The 16383-nt window shown below is 42.9% G+C and overlaps 1 protein-coding gene across 1 annotated transcript in view; it reads left to right on the top strand.

Annotated features, from left to right (window-relative positions):
* The window catches only part of MICAL2 (microtubule associated monooxygenase, calponin and LIM domain containing 2), a 73025-nt gene that overhangs the window by 16531 nt on the left and 40111 nt on the right, over window positions 1-16383 (top strand). The window contains exons 5-15 of the mRNA XM_009076106.1: window positions 609-764; window positions 1645-1745; window positions 3296-3553; window positions 4364-4479; window positions 6036-6162; window positions 6335-6425; window positions 6519-6666; window positions 8772-8971; window positions 9470-9582; window positions 10998-11069; window positions 11658-11807. Coding sequence (XP_009074354.1) covers window positions 609-764; window positions 1645-1745; window positions 3296-3553; window positions 4364-4479; window positions 6036-6162; window positions 6335-6425; window positions 6519-6666; window positions 8772-8971; window positions 9470-9582; window positions 10998-11069; window positions 11658-11807 — 1532 coding nt within the window. The remainder of the gene's footprint in view (window positions 1-608; window positions 765-1644; window positions 1746-3295; window positions 3554-4363; window positions 4480-6035; window positions 6163-6334; window positions 6426-6518; window positions 6667-8771; window positions 8972-9469; window positions 9583-10997; window positions 11070-11657; window positions 11808-16383) is intronic.

Raw genomic sequence — 16383 nt, 5'->3', positions numbered from 1 at the left:
TGTTTCCCTTTAGCTTTTTAGTCTTTACTATATCTTGGAAGACCTGAAAGGAGGAGAGGAGAGGGGCTCAATGCTTCATGGACTTGAAACACTGCTGAGAATTCAGACCACCTGAGCTGCCTCAGCGAGACACTAGGTAAGTCCAACTAGGGTTGGACTCGATGATCTTTGAGGTCTTTTCCAGCCTGGTTGATTCTATGATTCTAAGCTGCTCCTGTGTCTTATGAATAAACCTGTCACTAATTATGTATTTCCCCTTTAGCTTTAATTATATCCACACTGGTTTCCAATCACTAGTACACTGTTTCCTTTTTTCATTAGATTCATAGTTTGTCTGCTTATTCTTATATTTGCCAACCACAACACACTTCTTTAGGGAGGCTTCATCTGGAATGCAGTACAGCTCCAGTTTTGCAGATAAAAATGGGAATAAAAGACTCTTTGCAGTCAAGGAAATTTTGGAGGAATTATGGAATCTACAGATGGTGTGTTATATCAGGAAGTGTATGACTAGATGTGGGAAAGACACTGAGCTGCCTTGAGCTGAGCCTTCCTCAAAGTCCAGGGTGAAGTTCCCAGTGGTGTTAATTCTTTGCTTTGCCCACCAGGTTTCAGGAGGAAGGAGTTCCGTGGAAAGTTGGCTATAGCCATCACTGCCAATTTTATAAACAGAAATACAACTGCAGAGGCCAAGGTAGAAGAAATTAGTGGTGTTGCTTTCATCTTCAATCAGAAATTCTTCCAGGACCTAAAAGAGGAAACAGGTGGGTGCATCCTCATTTCTCTGTTACCAAAACCAGGAGGCAGTAGAGGAACCGTGTGCCAGGCCACCCTCCTGCTCCTGGTAACATCAATAGAAACATGCAAAAATTCCAAGTGATAAAATGTTGTTGATGTCGAAATCTTGCAGATAGAGGTGCCCATTTATGGTACAGTGGGATTTTTTTTTAAACTGGGGCGTTGCCACATCGTAGCTTATTTGAATGTTTAAATTTTTCTCAGCTGTAAAAATGTCTGCTATGTTGAACACATTTGGAAGAGCATTTCAGGGCCCAGAGATTTCCCTGAAGACATGGTTTGTTTTGTTTCTATCTGTTCACATACTGAACAGCTTAAACACTTTGAAAAAGGCTCTGCCCTTCTGGGAGGAGTTTATTCTTGCTTTTTGATGTGTAGAGCTGATAAACTGGGAACTAGAATCTGCCAGAAATACTAGAAATATAAACTGTGAAATACCTCTTAATGAACAGGGGTATCAGAATAGTTGCATCACTGTCAGTACAAGCAATTCTATCCTTGATTTACGGCTGAATTTTTAAAAAGTATTACTATTATAATTGAAACCAAAACTCCTGATTAGACCCAGTGCCAGAGCTCTGGACACCTAAATATCACCTTGTTCTCTTGGCACTTTGGAGTCTGTTAGTGCTGGAGGTAACTCAAAGAGTGCCAAATAGTTTTACATTGTGCTGAGACAAACTCCTGTGGGGTGAGGCCAATCCCCTCTCTCGTTTTCTTTTACAGCATTTTGTCCACTAATCCTTCATCCCAGCTGGGAAAGTGAATGTATCCCAAGAGGGAAAGGCACCTGTGGGGATCAGTAGCATCCTGCTAGTGAATGACAAATGTGTTATCTCTTTTCAGGGATTGACCTGGAGAATATTGTTTACTATAAAGACAGCACACATTATTTTGTGATGACAGCAAAAAAGCAGAGTCTTCTGGACAAAGGAGTGATTATTAACGTATGTAAAAAATCCCTGTCCTATTTACTTGGCACAGAGTAAGTGTGAACATCTGCATGGATGTTGGTGCTTGTTATAGAGGGTGTTTATAGACTTAATCACATCATTAAAGCTCAGGTCACTTGGATCTTACTCTGAGTCTTTACATTTGTTGTTTTCCTTCAGTCAGCACAAGGTTTCTATAGAGAACTGAAAACAATACTTCCTAAATTTGTCAGGTCTGAAATTTGGCTCACCTTGGCAGTCTGTGGTGTGGTCAGCACACCAGAAAAAAACTCTCACCTCATTTGTTTATACAGCCTTGTCCAGTTTTATCAGGCAAATAAGGAAGCATTAAAACCTACCCCAGGCCAAATTGCAAATTCTTTGAGGTGGGTGAACCATGATAGAAGGAGGCTGTAAACAGAATGGCCTGAGCTTTCAAAGGTACTTGGGATTTTGAGGTTGGTTTTGTTTGTTTGTTTCTGTTTTGTTGGTTTGTTTTTGGTTTTCTTCTGGCAGATGTAGGGGTTTACTTCCTTCTGTTTTTAGACTGCATTATGGTACCACTTAAATTTCTCTTCCTGAAAGCCCAAGAAAGGTCAATTTCTCTTGCAAAGTAAGACAGTGCCAAAACAGTCAAGTGTAATTTCCTGAAGGAAGTACTATGGGGAACAATCAGAAGGTTTCTTGGCTTTCTCCTGAGGCCCCTTGGCTCAGTCCTATGGTTCCCTGCCCTTCTGGAGGGCAGAGCAGCTGGGGCAGGAGAGGGGAAGGGAGTAACCCTTGGGGAGAGCAGGCCCTGGGTCTGTGGGATCCGTGGCTTTAGGTGCAAGCAGTCCCAGGAGACCTGTGGGGAGTTTGGAGAAGTGGAGCAGTGACTGTGACTTCTCAGAGCTGTTTTCCTGACCTACTCAGGCCTGAGTGGAAAAAAACCCCAAACCCCCAGTCTGTCTGAAGCAACTGGGCTAAGAGGGGTTCTGTGGTATCAGCCTTCGATTCGGGGTCAGCGGTGATTAAGCTGTAAATAGAAACTGCCTCATTAACAATCACTGGCTTTAACTAGGATGACCTAGGCTGGAGCCTTCAGCACTCTGGCAAAAAGAAGCAACCAGCCAACAGCAGCTCAACCCAAACAGAACAGCAGAAGAGCTTATATGGTCCAAGTTTGACTGATGTTGTTACTGAGACCTGAAGTCAAACCTTGAGGCTGAGCCCCATGTGTCATGTCATCAGCATTTCTGCTCCCATGTGGTTTCAGATGTGGAGTGCACACATGCAGGAAAGCCTTGCAGTGAGGATGGCAACATCTGCTGATGGTAGAGAAGTGATGTTATGGGAATAACACATCACTGAGGAACTGGGAGGCACTAGAATATTCTCTTGCAGATAAAGCTGCTCGGTCAGTGTTGGCGTGGAGAGCTCCTGTTTGGGGTAGTGTAGTGACTGATGGGTATGTTACAGCTTTTTGGAGGACATGACAAGTCTCCCTTGGCTCTTCATGCTGTGATATGTGGTTCCCACAGAGAGGACATTGGAGTATCTCACCCTGTGTGCTTCTCTCCCTGCAGGACTCCATAGACACCGAGTTGCTCCTCGGTGGGGAAAACGTGAACCAGAGCAATTTGCTGTCCTATGCTAGAGAAGCTGCTGACTTTGCAACCAATTACCAGCTGCCTTCCTTGGATTTTGCAATTAACCACTATGGCCAACCAGATGTAGCAATGTTTGATTTTACTTCCATGTATGCATCCGAAAATGCTGCCCTTGTGAGGGAGAGGCACAGGCATCAGCTCCTCGTGGCACTTGTTGGAGATAGTTTGCTGGAGGTATATATTGAATGTTTTCCAAGTAGTCTTTTTTCCTTTTTTTCCCCTGTATTTCCTTAATCCAGCCAGTCAATCTACCCTCCAAAGCAAAACTTCCTCTCTTCACGTCCTGAAACAGTGGTACCTTCTTTGGAATAGACTTTTTTTTTCCTTTTTCTTTTCTCTCTCTTTGTGCCATAGTTTGTCATAGTGAATGCTTGGCTGGCAGCCTCTGGCTGAGATCCCATTTTGCTTTATGCAAGTTGTATTTCTGTCTGAAAACCATGAGCTCTGTGTCCTTAGCTTGGGTGCACGGCATCATTTTCCTGTCTTCCATCACAGAAAAACTTGACCCAAATTATTATTGCAGCCTCTTTGCCTTAATATGTTCCCTTATTTTCACTTTCTGAAGTGAAAAGTGTATGCTGCAACTTTTTTTTTATTTTCTTTTTCTTTTTTTTTTTTTTAAAAAAACCCCTCATGCTGAGAGCCTGAAACCTTTGCCCAAAGCAAAATGAGAAGGGCATCTTGTCTAATTCTTGAGTCTTTGGTTTTTTTCCCCTCAGCCCTTACCTTTTGAGGTTATGAGATTTGTTTATAAATATAGGAGTTAAGGGGAAAAAGAGAAAGAAGCAATCGATTTCATTGCCTGAGGCTGGGAGGAAAGACACACCTAAGAGCTACAAGCATTGTCTGTGCTGTACTCTAGCACTTTCTGGGCTGTTTTTCTGAGACAGGGTGAAACCCTAGGCTCCAAATTCACCTGGCAAGTTATTTTTGGAATAAGACCTTAAGAAATACAAGGAATTAAAGTGTAACTGCTTCTTTCAGCCCTTCTGGCCCATGGGTACTGGCTGTGCAAGAGGCTTCTTGGCTGCCTTCGACACCGCGTGGATGGTGCGGAGTTGGGCCCAGGGGAAACCTCCACTGGAGATCCTTGCTGAACGGTCAGTGTCTTTTGGGCTTGTCATTTCCAGTGTTTTAGAGAGTCACAGTCTGGGTACAAAGCAGTGGATTTCAGAATGCCCTCAGTGGTGTTGGGCTGAACTCTCCCATTCCTTCAGGTTGAACAACTTGCAGTAGCAGCTGCTCATGGCTCTGTGAGCTTCTGCACACCAACACAGACACCTGGCAATGTGCAGGACACGGGTTTAAATCACTGATTTAGGTCCCTAATCACTAGAATTAAGTGTTATCCTTAAGGAAATAAACCAAAGATACCATGTATCAAAAAACCAAACCCAAACCAAACCCCTCCAACCATCTCAGCACCTGTCTTTTTGTTCTTTCAGAGTTTTGTATGTCATTTTTACAAGTCTGAATAAGTTCTCCAACACCTACAGCTTTCATAGGTGGTCTCTGTGATCTTTAGCTCTGCTGTTTGGCCTAGAAGCCCTGATGCTCTTTAGGCTGCTAAACCTGTGGCCAAGGAGAATTGCTGTAGTGCTGCATCATAAGCTTCTCTGTGTAATGTCTTTTTTTCACCAGAGCCAAAAATCTGTCCAGTGCACCAACAGCCCTGGTGTCACCCTGGTCTGGTGGTGGAATTGCTGACTTTGTGCTGCTGTCAGCTACCCTGCTCTGCTGCAGCTGTTTTGGGGCAGACACATAGTGGAAATAGTCATGTTGTGGTAACGCAAAGAGAACTGCTGCAGCTGTTTTGGGGCAGACACAGTGGAAATAGTCACGTTGTGGTAACGCAAGGAGATGCATTACTGACTACAGAACTTTGGGACACTTTAAGATAGGAGCCTGTGGGATGACTCAAACACTGCATAGTCCCAACTGGAAAATTGAGCAGAGTAACAAAAAAAGCTGTGGTGGTTATAGGAATTGCAGGATGACAGGATTTAGTGCTGTTACGTGGTAAAGAAATTACTGCTTGAGTGGATTTTAAAGCAAAACCAGATGAATTGATGATACAACCTCCTTTTTTTGTTTGTTTCTTCTTCCTCCTGCAGCTGTTTTGGGGCAGACACAGTGGAAATAGTCACGTTGTGGTAACGCAAGGAGATGCATTACTGACTACAGAACTTTGGGACACTTTAAGATAGGAGCCTGTGGGATGACTCAAACACTGCATAGTCCCAACTGGAAAACTGAGCAGAGTAACAAAAAAGTTTTGGTGGTTATAGGAATTGCAGGATGACAGGATTTAGTGCTGTTACGTGGTAAAGAAATTACTGCTTGAGTGGATTTTAAAGCAAAACCAGATGAATTGATGATACAACCTCCTTTTTTTGTTTGTTTCTTCTTCCTCCCTTTTCTTTCTCCCTTCCTGCCTCAGGGAAATATGGGCATAAGTTTTAAGAGCCTGTCTTGTCTTTGTCCTTTTTCTGTCTGGCATCCTGCTGCTGAGTGGGGATGAGAAATAGTGCATAACACTTGTCCAGACAGAATCAAAATAAGGTGCAGATAGCTGCAAAAAACCCCAAACCCAATCTCTTTATATAATAAATATTTATTTTAATATGTAACTCTTGCATCTTTTTTCCTGTATAAGAGAGAGCATTTATCGACTCTTGCCTCAGACGACCCCTGAAAATATTAACAAGAACTTTGACCAGTATACCATTGACCCAGGAACCAGATACCCAAACCTGAACTCGAGTTGTGTTCGACCACACCAGGTCAGTACCTTCCTTGTGAAATCAGTTCTTTTTTTGTCTAGCATAAATTGAGCTGCAAGTAGGAGACTCTTTCATTTAGAACCAGCTGCTGTTAAAGTGAACCTGCAAAGGAAACTCTTTTCTTCTCTCTAAGCAGTTCTAACATTACACTGCTAATTGCTTTTACTTGTAGGTGAGACAATTATATGTTACCAATGAGTTACAACAGTGTCCTCTTGAAAGAGTGAGCTCCATCAGAAGATCAGTGAATCTCTCCAGGCAAGGTATGTGGCACCTCATGTTTGCTGTGCTTTGACATTTGTAGACTTCTGAGCATACAAGAACTGTTGAAATGTTTGCTCTTTGCTGTATCTCAGAGTCAGATATTCGGCCTAACAAACTTCTGACGTGGTGCCAGAAGCAGACAGAAGGATATCGTAATGTTAATGTCACAGACCTGACTAGCTCCTGGAGAAATGGCCTTGCTCTGTGTGCAATCATCCATCGCTTCAGGCCTGACCTCATGTAAGTGACAGCTGTACATCTCCTCCACTCACTGCAGTGCAGTGTAAGACAAACCAGAGCAACACTGATCCTCTACAGTTCCCTTCTCTGGCTGTTGTTTTGCCAGGGAGTGCACACCATAGCCAGATCTGGGGGAATGGAGAGGGTGGGGCTGGTTTTGCTTTGTTTGTTTTTTTTTCTGTATGTCCTTGCATGCCTTTTAAGATGAAATATATATATATATAGACTTTCAAAGAGCTAGGAAGGTTTTGAACCTTATGATTTATCGTGTCTGTGGGAGTTGTGTCTATTTAAAACCGAATTTGCAGTGCTTGGGGAATGTGAAGAGCTGCATTCCCTGGGCCTGGCACACTGGGTTTAGTGAACATTTAAACCCCCAGCCACACTGGCACTGTTGTGTCCCAGGGAAACCTGGGTGAGCTGTGAGTGAACCATCCTGAGTGTTGCAGTGAGGACAGTCATGTAGGGAAGCTTCAGACCTTGGAGGTGGAGCTGGAGGTTTTGCACAACTCTGTGTCCAGAAGAGTACAGTGCCCTTTAGCATCTCTGGCCCTTGGAAAATAACTGCCATGGGGATGGAATGTAAGGCAGCATTCCCCTTTGGCAGGGTTTGTAAGCTCCTGATGCTGCAAGACCCAATGTCAGACCTGTGAGTGCTTTGTGAGGTTCCTCAGTTGGATACAAGAGGCTCAGTGTGTCACAGGTGTCAGGAAATGGCAATTGCTGGCACTGCTGGATGCAGCCAGTGGAGTGACTCTCCTCTCAGTCTCCAGAAGGCAGTGGATGCATCCTTTGCCTTCCTACACAGGCTCAGGAGTCACAGATGAATTATTGCCAGTCTCCCTTTGTTGTGGCCGAGTGAAAGGAGTGAGTGAGCTCTCCTATGGGTGTGATACATTGGAACACATAGGAGTGGCACCCAGGGTGCTTGTTTGTACAGTTTTGCCAGAGGAAGAGCTGAGATTTTTGCAAATAAGATACTATTTTGCCTTGAGGTTTTTTACACAAATTAGAATTATGGATATTTTTGTGACTGTAAGGGGGGGAGAGGGTACAGAAAGCAAAGTAATCTTTGCTGTCTGTGGAGAACATGTCTTGTAAGCACTGCTCTCTAGAAAGTTGACAAATTTATCTTCCTGAGCTAACAGACCTCCTGCTGTTGAATTGGCATTGTGTTGAGATCCTGTTGGCTCTCTGCAGTAAAGGAGCCTGCTGAAGGACGTGGCCAGATGAAAGTCAGGCAGGAGAGGAGCTGCCTGTGGGCAGAGGCAGGGCTGGGCTGGAGGGCTGCCCACAGCCCCTGGCTCCAGGAACGGGCACCGAGTGGGTGAGGGCAGAGCAGAAATCCTTTGGGGATTCAAAAACTCACATTCCTTTAGGAGGAGAAAGAAACTACCCTGCCTGGAGCTTTGTAATTTATTCACATGTTTATTTTAATCATGGATTTTGGAAGCTGTTCAAGAGATCAGAGTCTTAGAATAGGTCCCATAGAAAATGGATTAGGGACTGGATAACAAAGTTCCAGATGTGTGATGTACTTATTGAGTGCACTGCTAAATCCAGTTATGACCTGGACAGCAGGTCCTCGTTCAAACTGTGTGTGTAACACCTTAAAAAAGGAAAGGTAGTGCCTGTGCCTGTGTGCACACACATATAATATTCTTCTTTGGTAGAATCCCAGCCTAAATTTATTCCTCCTGGCTCTGGTGATTTGTAGAGCTAATCAAAACTAAGAAGACAATTGCTAGCAGATCAAATCTGCAGTAGTGCAGCTGAAGCTAGAAAGGAAAATGGTTTCTTAGCACTTCTGAGGAAGAATTGTGTTCTTTCCTAAGTAAGAAGTCCCTTTCTATGGGACTACATTGAAATCCAGTGACAAAGCTTTGAAGTTACATTTCTGGCAAAGGCAATATTTGTAAAAATGGGATTTGTGTGATACTCTTCTCTTTTGGCATTGTGTGGACTCTGTAGCTTTGACCCAGTGAAATGCCCATGCCCTGGTTCCTGGCCTTGTTCTGTGCCTCTCCCCTGGGCCAGGGACACTGTGTGTTCCCAAGGTGAGCCGAGAGCAAAGCTCTGCTGATGTCTCTGTGCTGTCCCTGCAGTGACTTCGATGCTCTGAACGAGGAGGACGTGGTGAAGAACAACCAGCTGGCGTTCGACGTGGCTGAGCAGGAGTTTGGGATCCCCCCTGTGACCACGGGGAAGGAGGTGGGCTCAGCTGGGGAGCCCGACAAGCTCAGCATGGTCATGTACCTGTCCAAGTTCTACGAGCTGTTCCGGGGCACGCCGCTGCAGGCAGTGGGTAAGGCAGGGCCAGGCTGCTCCCAGTCCCTCAGCCTGGGCACTGGGAGAGCACCAGGCTGCCCATGGGCACTGCTGCCCAGCCAGGTCCCCTCCCAGCTGAGCCCCTCTGGTGTGTGGGCATGTCTGCTTCTCTCTGCAATGCTTACCCTGGGCTTGAGACAGCAAACGGGCAAAGTTTGGTTGAAGACCAAAGTTTGGTGGGTCCTTGGTGGTTTGGGAGAATAAGAGCAGCTGGATAACTGTGGCTTGACATCATGAAGTTCATGTGCCAGGTCATTAGATGATTCCCTGCTAAGGATGGCTGCATAGAGCACATTCATGTCTGTGTGTTTGTTGCTTTTGAGAAAAGTCACCCTACATTGTATGTATTTGCTTTTATTTGCCTGTGTTTCTTCCCTGTAAGTGCCACCATCACTTGATTGTAAAACTTTGGCTTAGCCAAAGTAATTGAAAAATGAATGTAAGTAAATATCCTAAGAACTTGATTTTTGAACAGATGCTGGGGAGAAGCAAAATGGAGAAAACAGTGATCTTGGTTCAGCAAAATCATCAAACTTCCTCTTCAATAATTATATCAATTTGACTTTGCCAAGAAAGCGAGTACCAAAGGTAAGTTGTGAAGGAAATCTTGCCCTATAATTTTTCTCTTTTTGGAAAGAAAAAATTAAACTTTCAGGCTTATAAATAAGGGGTATATATGCTATTATTAGAAGGCCTCTAAATTAGTACACAAAGCTAACACACATAGGCACACTCAGTCATTATGATGTTTGTAGAGAAAATGTCAAATGGCTAATAATAGCATTATCCAGGGGTATATATATTATATGTTCAATCCAGGCTGTAAGATAGTACAGTGCTGCTTGCTAAGCTTTCCATAGCATCCAGTTTGGCCTTTTTTTGGCTGGAAGAGGATCCTTATCTGGGCGTGGGTTGTGAGAGACCAGGAAACAGGGCCTGGAGCTGGTGTGGCTGGAGCTTTCTGGCAGCCTGTGCTGAGCTGGGTAATGTTTTCCATTCTCCTGAGTGTCAGCAGGGCTGGAGAGGAACTCAGATTTCCTGTGCTCCAGACTAATAAATGAATGGAGGTGTTTACACAATACAGGGCACAGTCCCTTTGGAGTTTTTCTCAGCAATTAAATTGCTTTGTCTTTCACTTCTTTGTAAATATGTTAATGAGAGTCCTTTATGTCAGATTTTTGAAAGGCAACATCTTGTGTGCTCCACTCACTCAGGCAAACTCTGCTTTCATGTGGTACAGGTTATTATGCAGAACACATTGGGCTTTCTGATGTCCACCCTTGTTGGTAGGCTGATGACTGTAGGTAGAGCAAAGCTGAGTTACTCAGAGCTGCTGCTGGAAAGACAAATGTACCAAAGCACACAAAGTAATCCAAATATTGTCATCTGATTCTTTTGCTGTTTGCCCAGAAGTTGTTTGGGATTACTTCTATTCACTGCATAATGATTTATTGCAAGCAGTGTATATGTAAGAAGGAAGCCCTGCATTCTTTGATCTCTCTCTCTTTATTCCTTTTAGGTTATTTTTAAGCTGTCTGAGCACTTGCTAAGTTCAGCACGGGCAAACGCAAATAAGTGGAATGTAGTTTATTGTTCATAAATTATAACTTTTTGTGCCAATCTTCAAGGCTGAATTTAATAAGAAGCAACACAAATTTCTAAGCATTGACTACTTTTCAGGTTTGGGCAGACTGAATATCAATATTTAATTGTGCAGTAATAGTTCAGTGAAATAATTAAATATGTGCATAGCTTGAACACAAAATAGGCAATTTTGTTGCTTGAGTACTGTAATGTTCAGCCACAGCCAGAGAGATGAACCTCACAAGGGAGACAAACCTGTAAGGCAGACAGTAATTGCTCCAGAAAAGAAATCTGACTGTGCTAAGAAATATGACTGGTTTTACCCAGGCCAGGCCACACCTGCCTGGCTATGGAAGTTACTGTCCTGGGAGGAACTGCTGCAGTAATCCATGGAACTTGTCTTGGCTTTGCCCTTTCAGGTTGAAGGGAAAATGGAAGAAAACGAGACGAACAAAAGACGTCGAAAAGGACTTTTTGGTGTCTTTGAGGAGGTCAGTGGTGTCCACACATACCCAGCTCCTTGGAGCTGAGGAAGCAGCAGGAGTTGGGGGGGTCAGGACTTGCCTTTTGAACATGGCAGGAACAAAAAGCCTCTCCCCTAAAACTTAGAATTTACCGTGGTGTGCACCACAGAAAGCTAAATTTATTTAAATCTTGTGATAGGGACGAGAACATTGACTAAACTGCACTGTTCTGTCAACATTGACTAAACTGCACTAGTTTTGGTTCTGACACAAGAACATTTAAGGTATTGGAGGGTGCTTTTTTTCCTATCTCTGTTATTTAGACAATGTTTTGCTTGAGGAGTTTGCATTGCAGCTTGTTTTCTAGCCCCAAACTGATTAGTTACCTTTGTGACTCTGCTTATCAATAGCAGTACTGATTAATGTTCCCTGTTACTGTACTCTGTGACCAAAGAAAATATTTTATGATGCTTTTTGCTTGCTCAACAGTGTAACTTTTAGTATACTCTAAACTATTTCCTTTCACCCTCTGCTGATAAGGATGTTATCTCTTTTTTCCTCTTCATGAGTGTTGTAGGAAGCCCAAGAAAAACATAGTTTGTTGTTTCCTTGCAGACTTCAGGCTTTTCAAGCCAAGGGACAAATACTGGGAAAGAACAGAGTGATGGCAGAGAAGGAATGAACCAGAACAAAGTTAAATCAATGGCAACTCAGCTGTTGGCAAAGTTTGAAGAGAATGCTCCAAATACAACTTTGCGGAGACAGGTAGGTCATAGATGAACACAAAAGTCACCTCAAATTAAAGCATATTCCCTCCTTGTGAGTATGATGCAGATTTCCAAGGGAAAATAATGGATCTGTTGTGTGTTTGAAGTGGGTTGTCTTTTTCAATACTTTATGCAAATGAAAAGTATTTCTCTCAGTACTTGGTGAACAAATATGACTAATACAGATTGAGTAATGCTTATTAATATAATGTATTGATATCTATTGCACCAAAAAGTGCAGTGGAATTGCAGCATCTGGAAGTCTCCTGTAAGTCAGCCTGTAGAATTTCTGTTTTGTTTGGCAGTCAAACTGGCTGCACATGCTATTGCAGAAGGCCTTTTGTTCCCTACCCTCCTCGAATAAAGGACACTAGATATCCAGTAGAGCTTCTTTGTGGAAAATTTAGGAAGTGTAGGAAGGGAACGTTAATCCTGTGCTGTCAAGTTTGGGATGAGAAGCTCCAAATCACACTTTAGCCAGAAATGGTTTGAATCAGCTGAGTTTGGATGTGTCATCTGAAAGATCAGAAAGTCGAGCAAGGTGTTGAGGTTCTGACAAGGATGGTGCCTGTCTCAATTCTTTGTGCTTATCTCCATTAGTTTATTGAAATAATTAAGTCCCCCAGGAGTGTAGGCTTTAAAGATGTCCCATGTCTCTCTGTCTGTGAACCTGTTGTTTGCACACACTTGGGCACTTGTCCCTGCCCTGAGCTTTCTGTGTGCAGTCCATGGCCAGAGACTTGCTTGGCTGTGTTGAAGGAAGCCTCAATGTGTTACTTTTGATCATAAACTCTATTAACAAGTACTGAATGTGCTCAGTTTTAAGTGTATCTTTGATGGTACAAGGGGCTAATAGAATGGGTGAGTGCCAAAAATCTGCAAGACCTGTTGTTGAGCTCCACAGGAATAGCTTTAAAAGTAGCTTTTATTTCTTTCTGCCTCAAAAGCTCTTTGAATCCTACTTACTGTCTTCTTTTTTTTTTTTTCACTGTCTCTGCAATTTTAAAAATGCTTTACAAGGAGCTAATAGCTAGACCAGCCTTGCTCTCTCCTGACCCTCCTGTCAATCCTCGCTTTGCTAAACCTGCGGATCCAAGTCTTCTCCCACCTCAACCAAAAAGGCAGGTAGGAACTGCTATGGGTGACAACTGCCAAGCACATCATTTCTTACTGCTGGCAGCTCAGTGTTGTAGCATAACTGCAGAATGTACAAAACAATGGGATGTAATCTGCAGAGTGAGCATATATTTAGATGAGAACTGTGAAAACCACACTAAAAGTTTGAGGCTGGTTTACACCTGCTTCACCAGATGAGAAAACTACCTGAAAGTGTGAAAACACCCTAAAAATACAACTGTTGATTTCTCTGTTACCACATCTAGCTCCAATTTGTATACATAAAATTACATAGCTACATTTAACACGCAAGAAAACTACAGCAGCACCTGAAAACTTGTCTGTGCATGTTCTGAATGCTTTGGGCTGTTGTAATGATAAGGCAAAGAGAATATTTCACCCTGAGAAACCCAACAAATATGTCTTAAAAAAAAAAAAAAAAAAAAAAAAAAAGCTTGAGCATTGAAGAGCTGATGTTGATGGCCAGGTTTTTATTTCTTTAAGTAAAACTCGAGATAAGAATTTCTGCTGAAAGTTCCTTTGCAGCATCATATGCATGGGGCAAATGTTTTGGAACCATAGTTTAGATTTTTCTCTTAGTACTCTCAGTGAAAGAAATCTCATCCCAGACAGATGGATGTTTGTTTTACATTAATCTTAAGTTGAAATATACATCTTGTAGTACCAGTGTGCAGTGAAATGAGATCTGCATTACCTGTGGAAATCTGCAGATCCAAAGCTATTTGGTATGAAAATTCAAATTCAGAGACCTGTTCTGAACTCCTCAGAAAATGCCTTAAATCTGAAACACATTAGAACTTAGGCCAGACCAAACCTAGAATGATATCAAGAACTACTGTTGATACTCTTTTCATTTGATTTTAAGCTTAGTTTCAGGGAGGTGTGATGCTAAAACCATTCTGTTTCTAGTTGTGTGCATGGTCGTGCTGTGCTGTCAGAGCATCCTTGAAAGCTGCATATGCTGCATGGCAGTGCAGAAAGCAGATTTATTTTTTTCACTTCAAGTGTTTCCCAGTTTCAGGTGGTAGCTAGGAGTGAACACGAGGTCAGGGAACCCAAACAGCCTTTAAGTGGTTGTGATCATATGGCCAGGAGAGCAAAGGCTGTACAAAAAGCAGATCCCCAGCCCAGTGTGTCAGAACCCTCTGAAAATCTCGCCTCTGCCTGTTCTGCTGCATTTGTACTTTCTGGAGTGCTTGAGCGTCTTCAGCACCTGGAGGAAAAAATGAAACAGGTGACAAGCAATTTCTTTTCCTTTCTGTCTCTTAACTGCCTGTGATAATACGTATACTGTGTTTTTACTGGCTGTGCTCTCTTTTTCTCTGTGTACTTTAGGTTGTGCTAAGATAAGTCTTTCTATAAACTTGCTATATTCTGTTGATGTATGTGGCATTAACTGAAATCTCTCTCTCTTTCCTTGGCTTTCCTTCCCTGGCTGTCACTGCAGAAAAGAGCTCAGACCATAGCGAATAGGGAGTTCCATAAAAAGAACATTAAAGAGAAAGCAGCACATCTTGCCTCAATGTTTGGATACATGGAGTTTCCCAAGGTGAATATTAAGTAGTGCACCTGAAGAAGTGCCAAGTTAGATGATGTGTAAGAACTCATGGAGGGGAAAAATTGCAGTGGTTTTGGTTTTAACCTTCTTTTCATTCTGTGTGGATCTGAAAAGTAATGTGATTCCACTGAAACTGGTAAAAAGAGTTGTTTAAATATTATTGTGTAACTTAATTGGGGTAAACACAGTCGAAATCGTGAAGCTAGTTAGAATACTTGAGCAGGAGAGAAATGTGTTAGAATACAGTGTCTTGTGGCTGAGCAGACAGTGGCAGCTCAGTTTCTCATCAGCTGGTGAGCAGTGTTAGTGCAGTCTGACTTTTCCTATGTCTCATCATGCTCTCACAGCACCTGCCCTCTGTGCACATCTGGATTAAAAAATTGAGTACAGTCAGAGCATTTGCCACGAAGGTGCTGTGCTGATTTCCAGGGCTCCTCACTGTGCAGAGAGAGAAGAGTAGAACTGTAGTTGTTATCTTTCTGGGGTTTTGATGCATGACTGTGAACTTAACCTGTGCTGATGTCACTGTCTCTTGGATAACTCTCCTGTTTCTGCTCTACACAGAATAAACTACCTACTAAAGGCTTATCCCATTCTCAGCCCCCACTTCCCTCTTGCCCTGCACCTCATCATTCAGCTGATGCTGCTTCTTCATCATCTGTCAGTTCAGCTTCCTCTGCTGTTTCTTCTCGACAGGTACCTGATTAACAGATTTTTCCTGTAAAGTCCAAACTTGTGCTAAAGCTGCTTGAGAAATGGCTTGGATTGAAGGCACTGCCAGGAGATCTGTTTGTAGGTTGTGATTCACATTTAAATCAAACTTTGCTTCATTTGCTGTCCTTAATTCTGCATGTTTGTAGGAGAAAAGTTGTCATCAGAAATAGTTCAGCTAAAAGTTGAAAAACAAAGCAAATAGTTAACTTTTTTTTGCTTCAGTTCTGAAAATTCTGCACTGCTGCTTATTTTCAATGTTCTGTTGTTGGATAATACCACAGACGTGCTGGAGAAAGAGCTTCACGTTGTAAAGCAAACTGGATGCTGTGGGGGTTGTTGGGTTGTCCTTGGGTGGTGTTTGTGCTTCTTTTCATAAGAATATCTGTCTGGTTTGCAGGGAAAACCTGTATAATAGTGGGTATTTAACTAGAGGACATGTCTTAGAATTGTGTGAGCACTAATCAGTGCAAACATGTTGTTGTTGTTTGTCAAATTACTTGTACTTTATACTTAATTCTGTATGAAAATTGCTAGAACACATTTCCTCCTAACAGCAGAATTTAGAGGGAAACATGATTCCTCTGAATGGAAGAGATAGATAACACTTGAGTCAGAGGAACTCAGTTCTCACTACCTGTGCTGATGTTACAGTGAGCTGTGGAAGTTCAGGTGACATTGACTTCTGACTTCCTCTATTTTAGCAGGATTTGAATTGAATGAGGTTGGATATCTTTCAGCTTTTTGAGGGCAGCTGAAGGCCCAGGTGCTCTTCCCTTCACCCACATGTTATCCAGCAGCAGTCTGGGAGCATCGTGGTATCAGATAGGTTGGTGTGGAAGCAGAGATGGAAACATCAGGTCACTAGAGGTGTTGAAGGTGGCTGCTGTGGCCCAGAGCAGGTGCTGCTGGGGCTGGAGGCTCTGCTGCCTGGCACCACTGAAGTGCCACTCAGCAAAATCAGCTGCTGCCTCCGTTTGCTGTGAGGACAAGCACAGCATTCTGCCAAGCTTTGCTGCACTGAGGTCACAGCAGTTTTATGAAATAGGTATTCATAAGTATCATGAGTATTGCCCAACTTCAGGTAAGCTGTGACTGAGGGTCCAACAGGATCATTGAGTGGAATTGGTCTAGCTCTTTTTAGGCTGTTTTACACCACACTGTTAGT

This window comes from Acanthisitta chloris, unplaced genomic scaffold, assembly GCF_000695815.1.
Source record: "Acanthisitta chloris isolate BGI_N310 unplaced genomic scaffold, ASM69581v1 scaffold6126, whole genome shotgun sequence".
Taxonomy (NCBI): domain Eukaryota; kingdom Metazoa; phylum Chordata; class Aves; order Passeriformes; family Acanthisittidae; genus Acanthisitta; species Acanthisitta chloris.
Note: the sequence above shows the minus strand (reverse complement) of the source record. Positions and strands in the feature narration are given on the sequence as shown.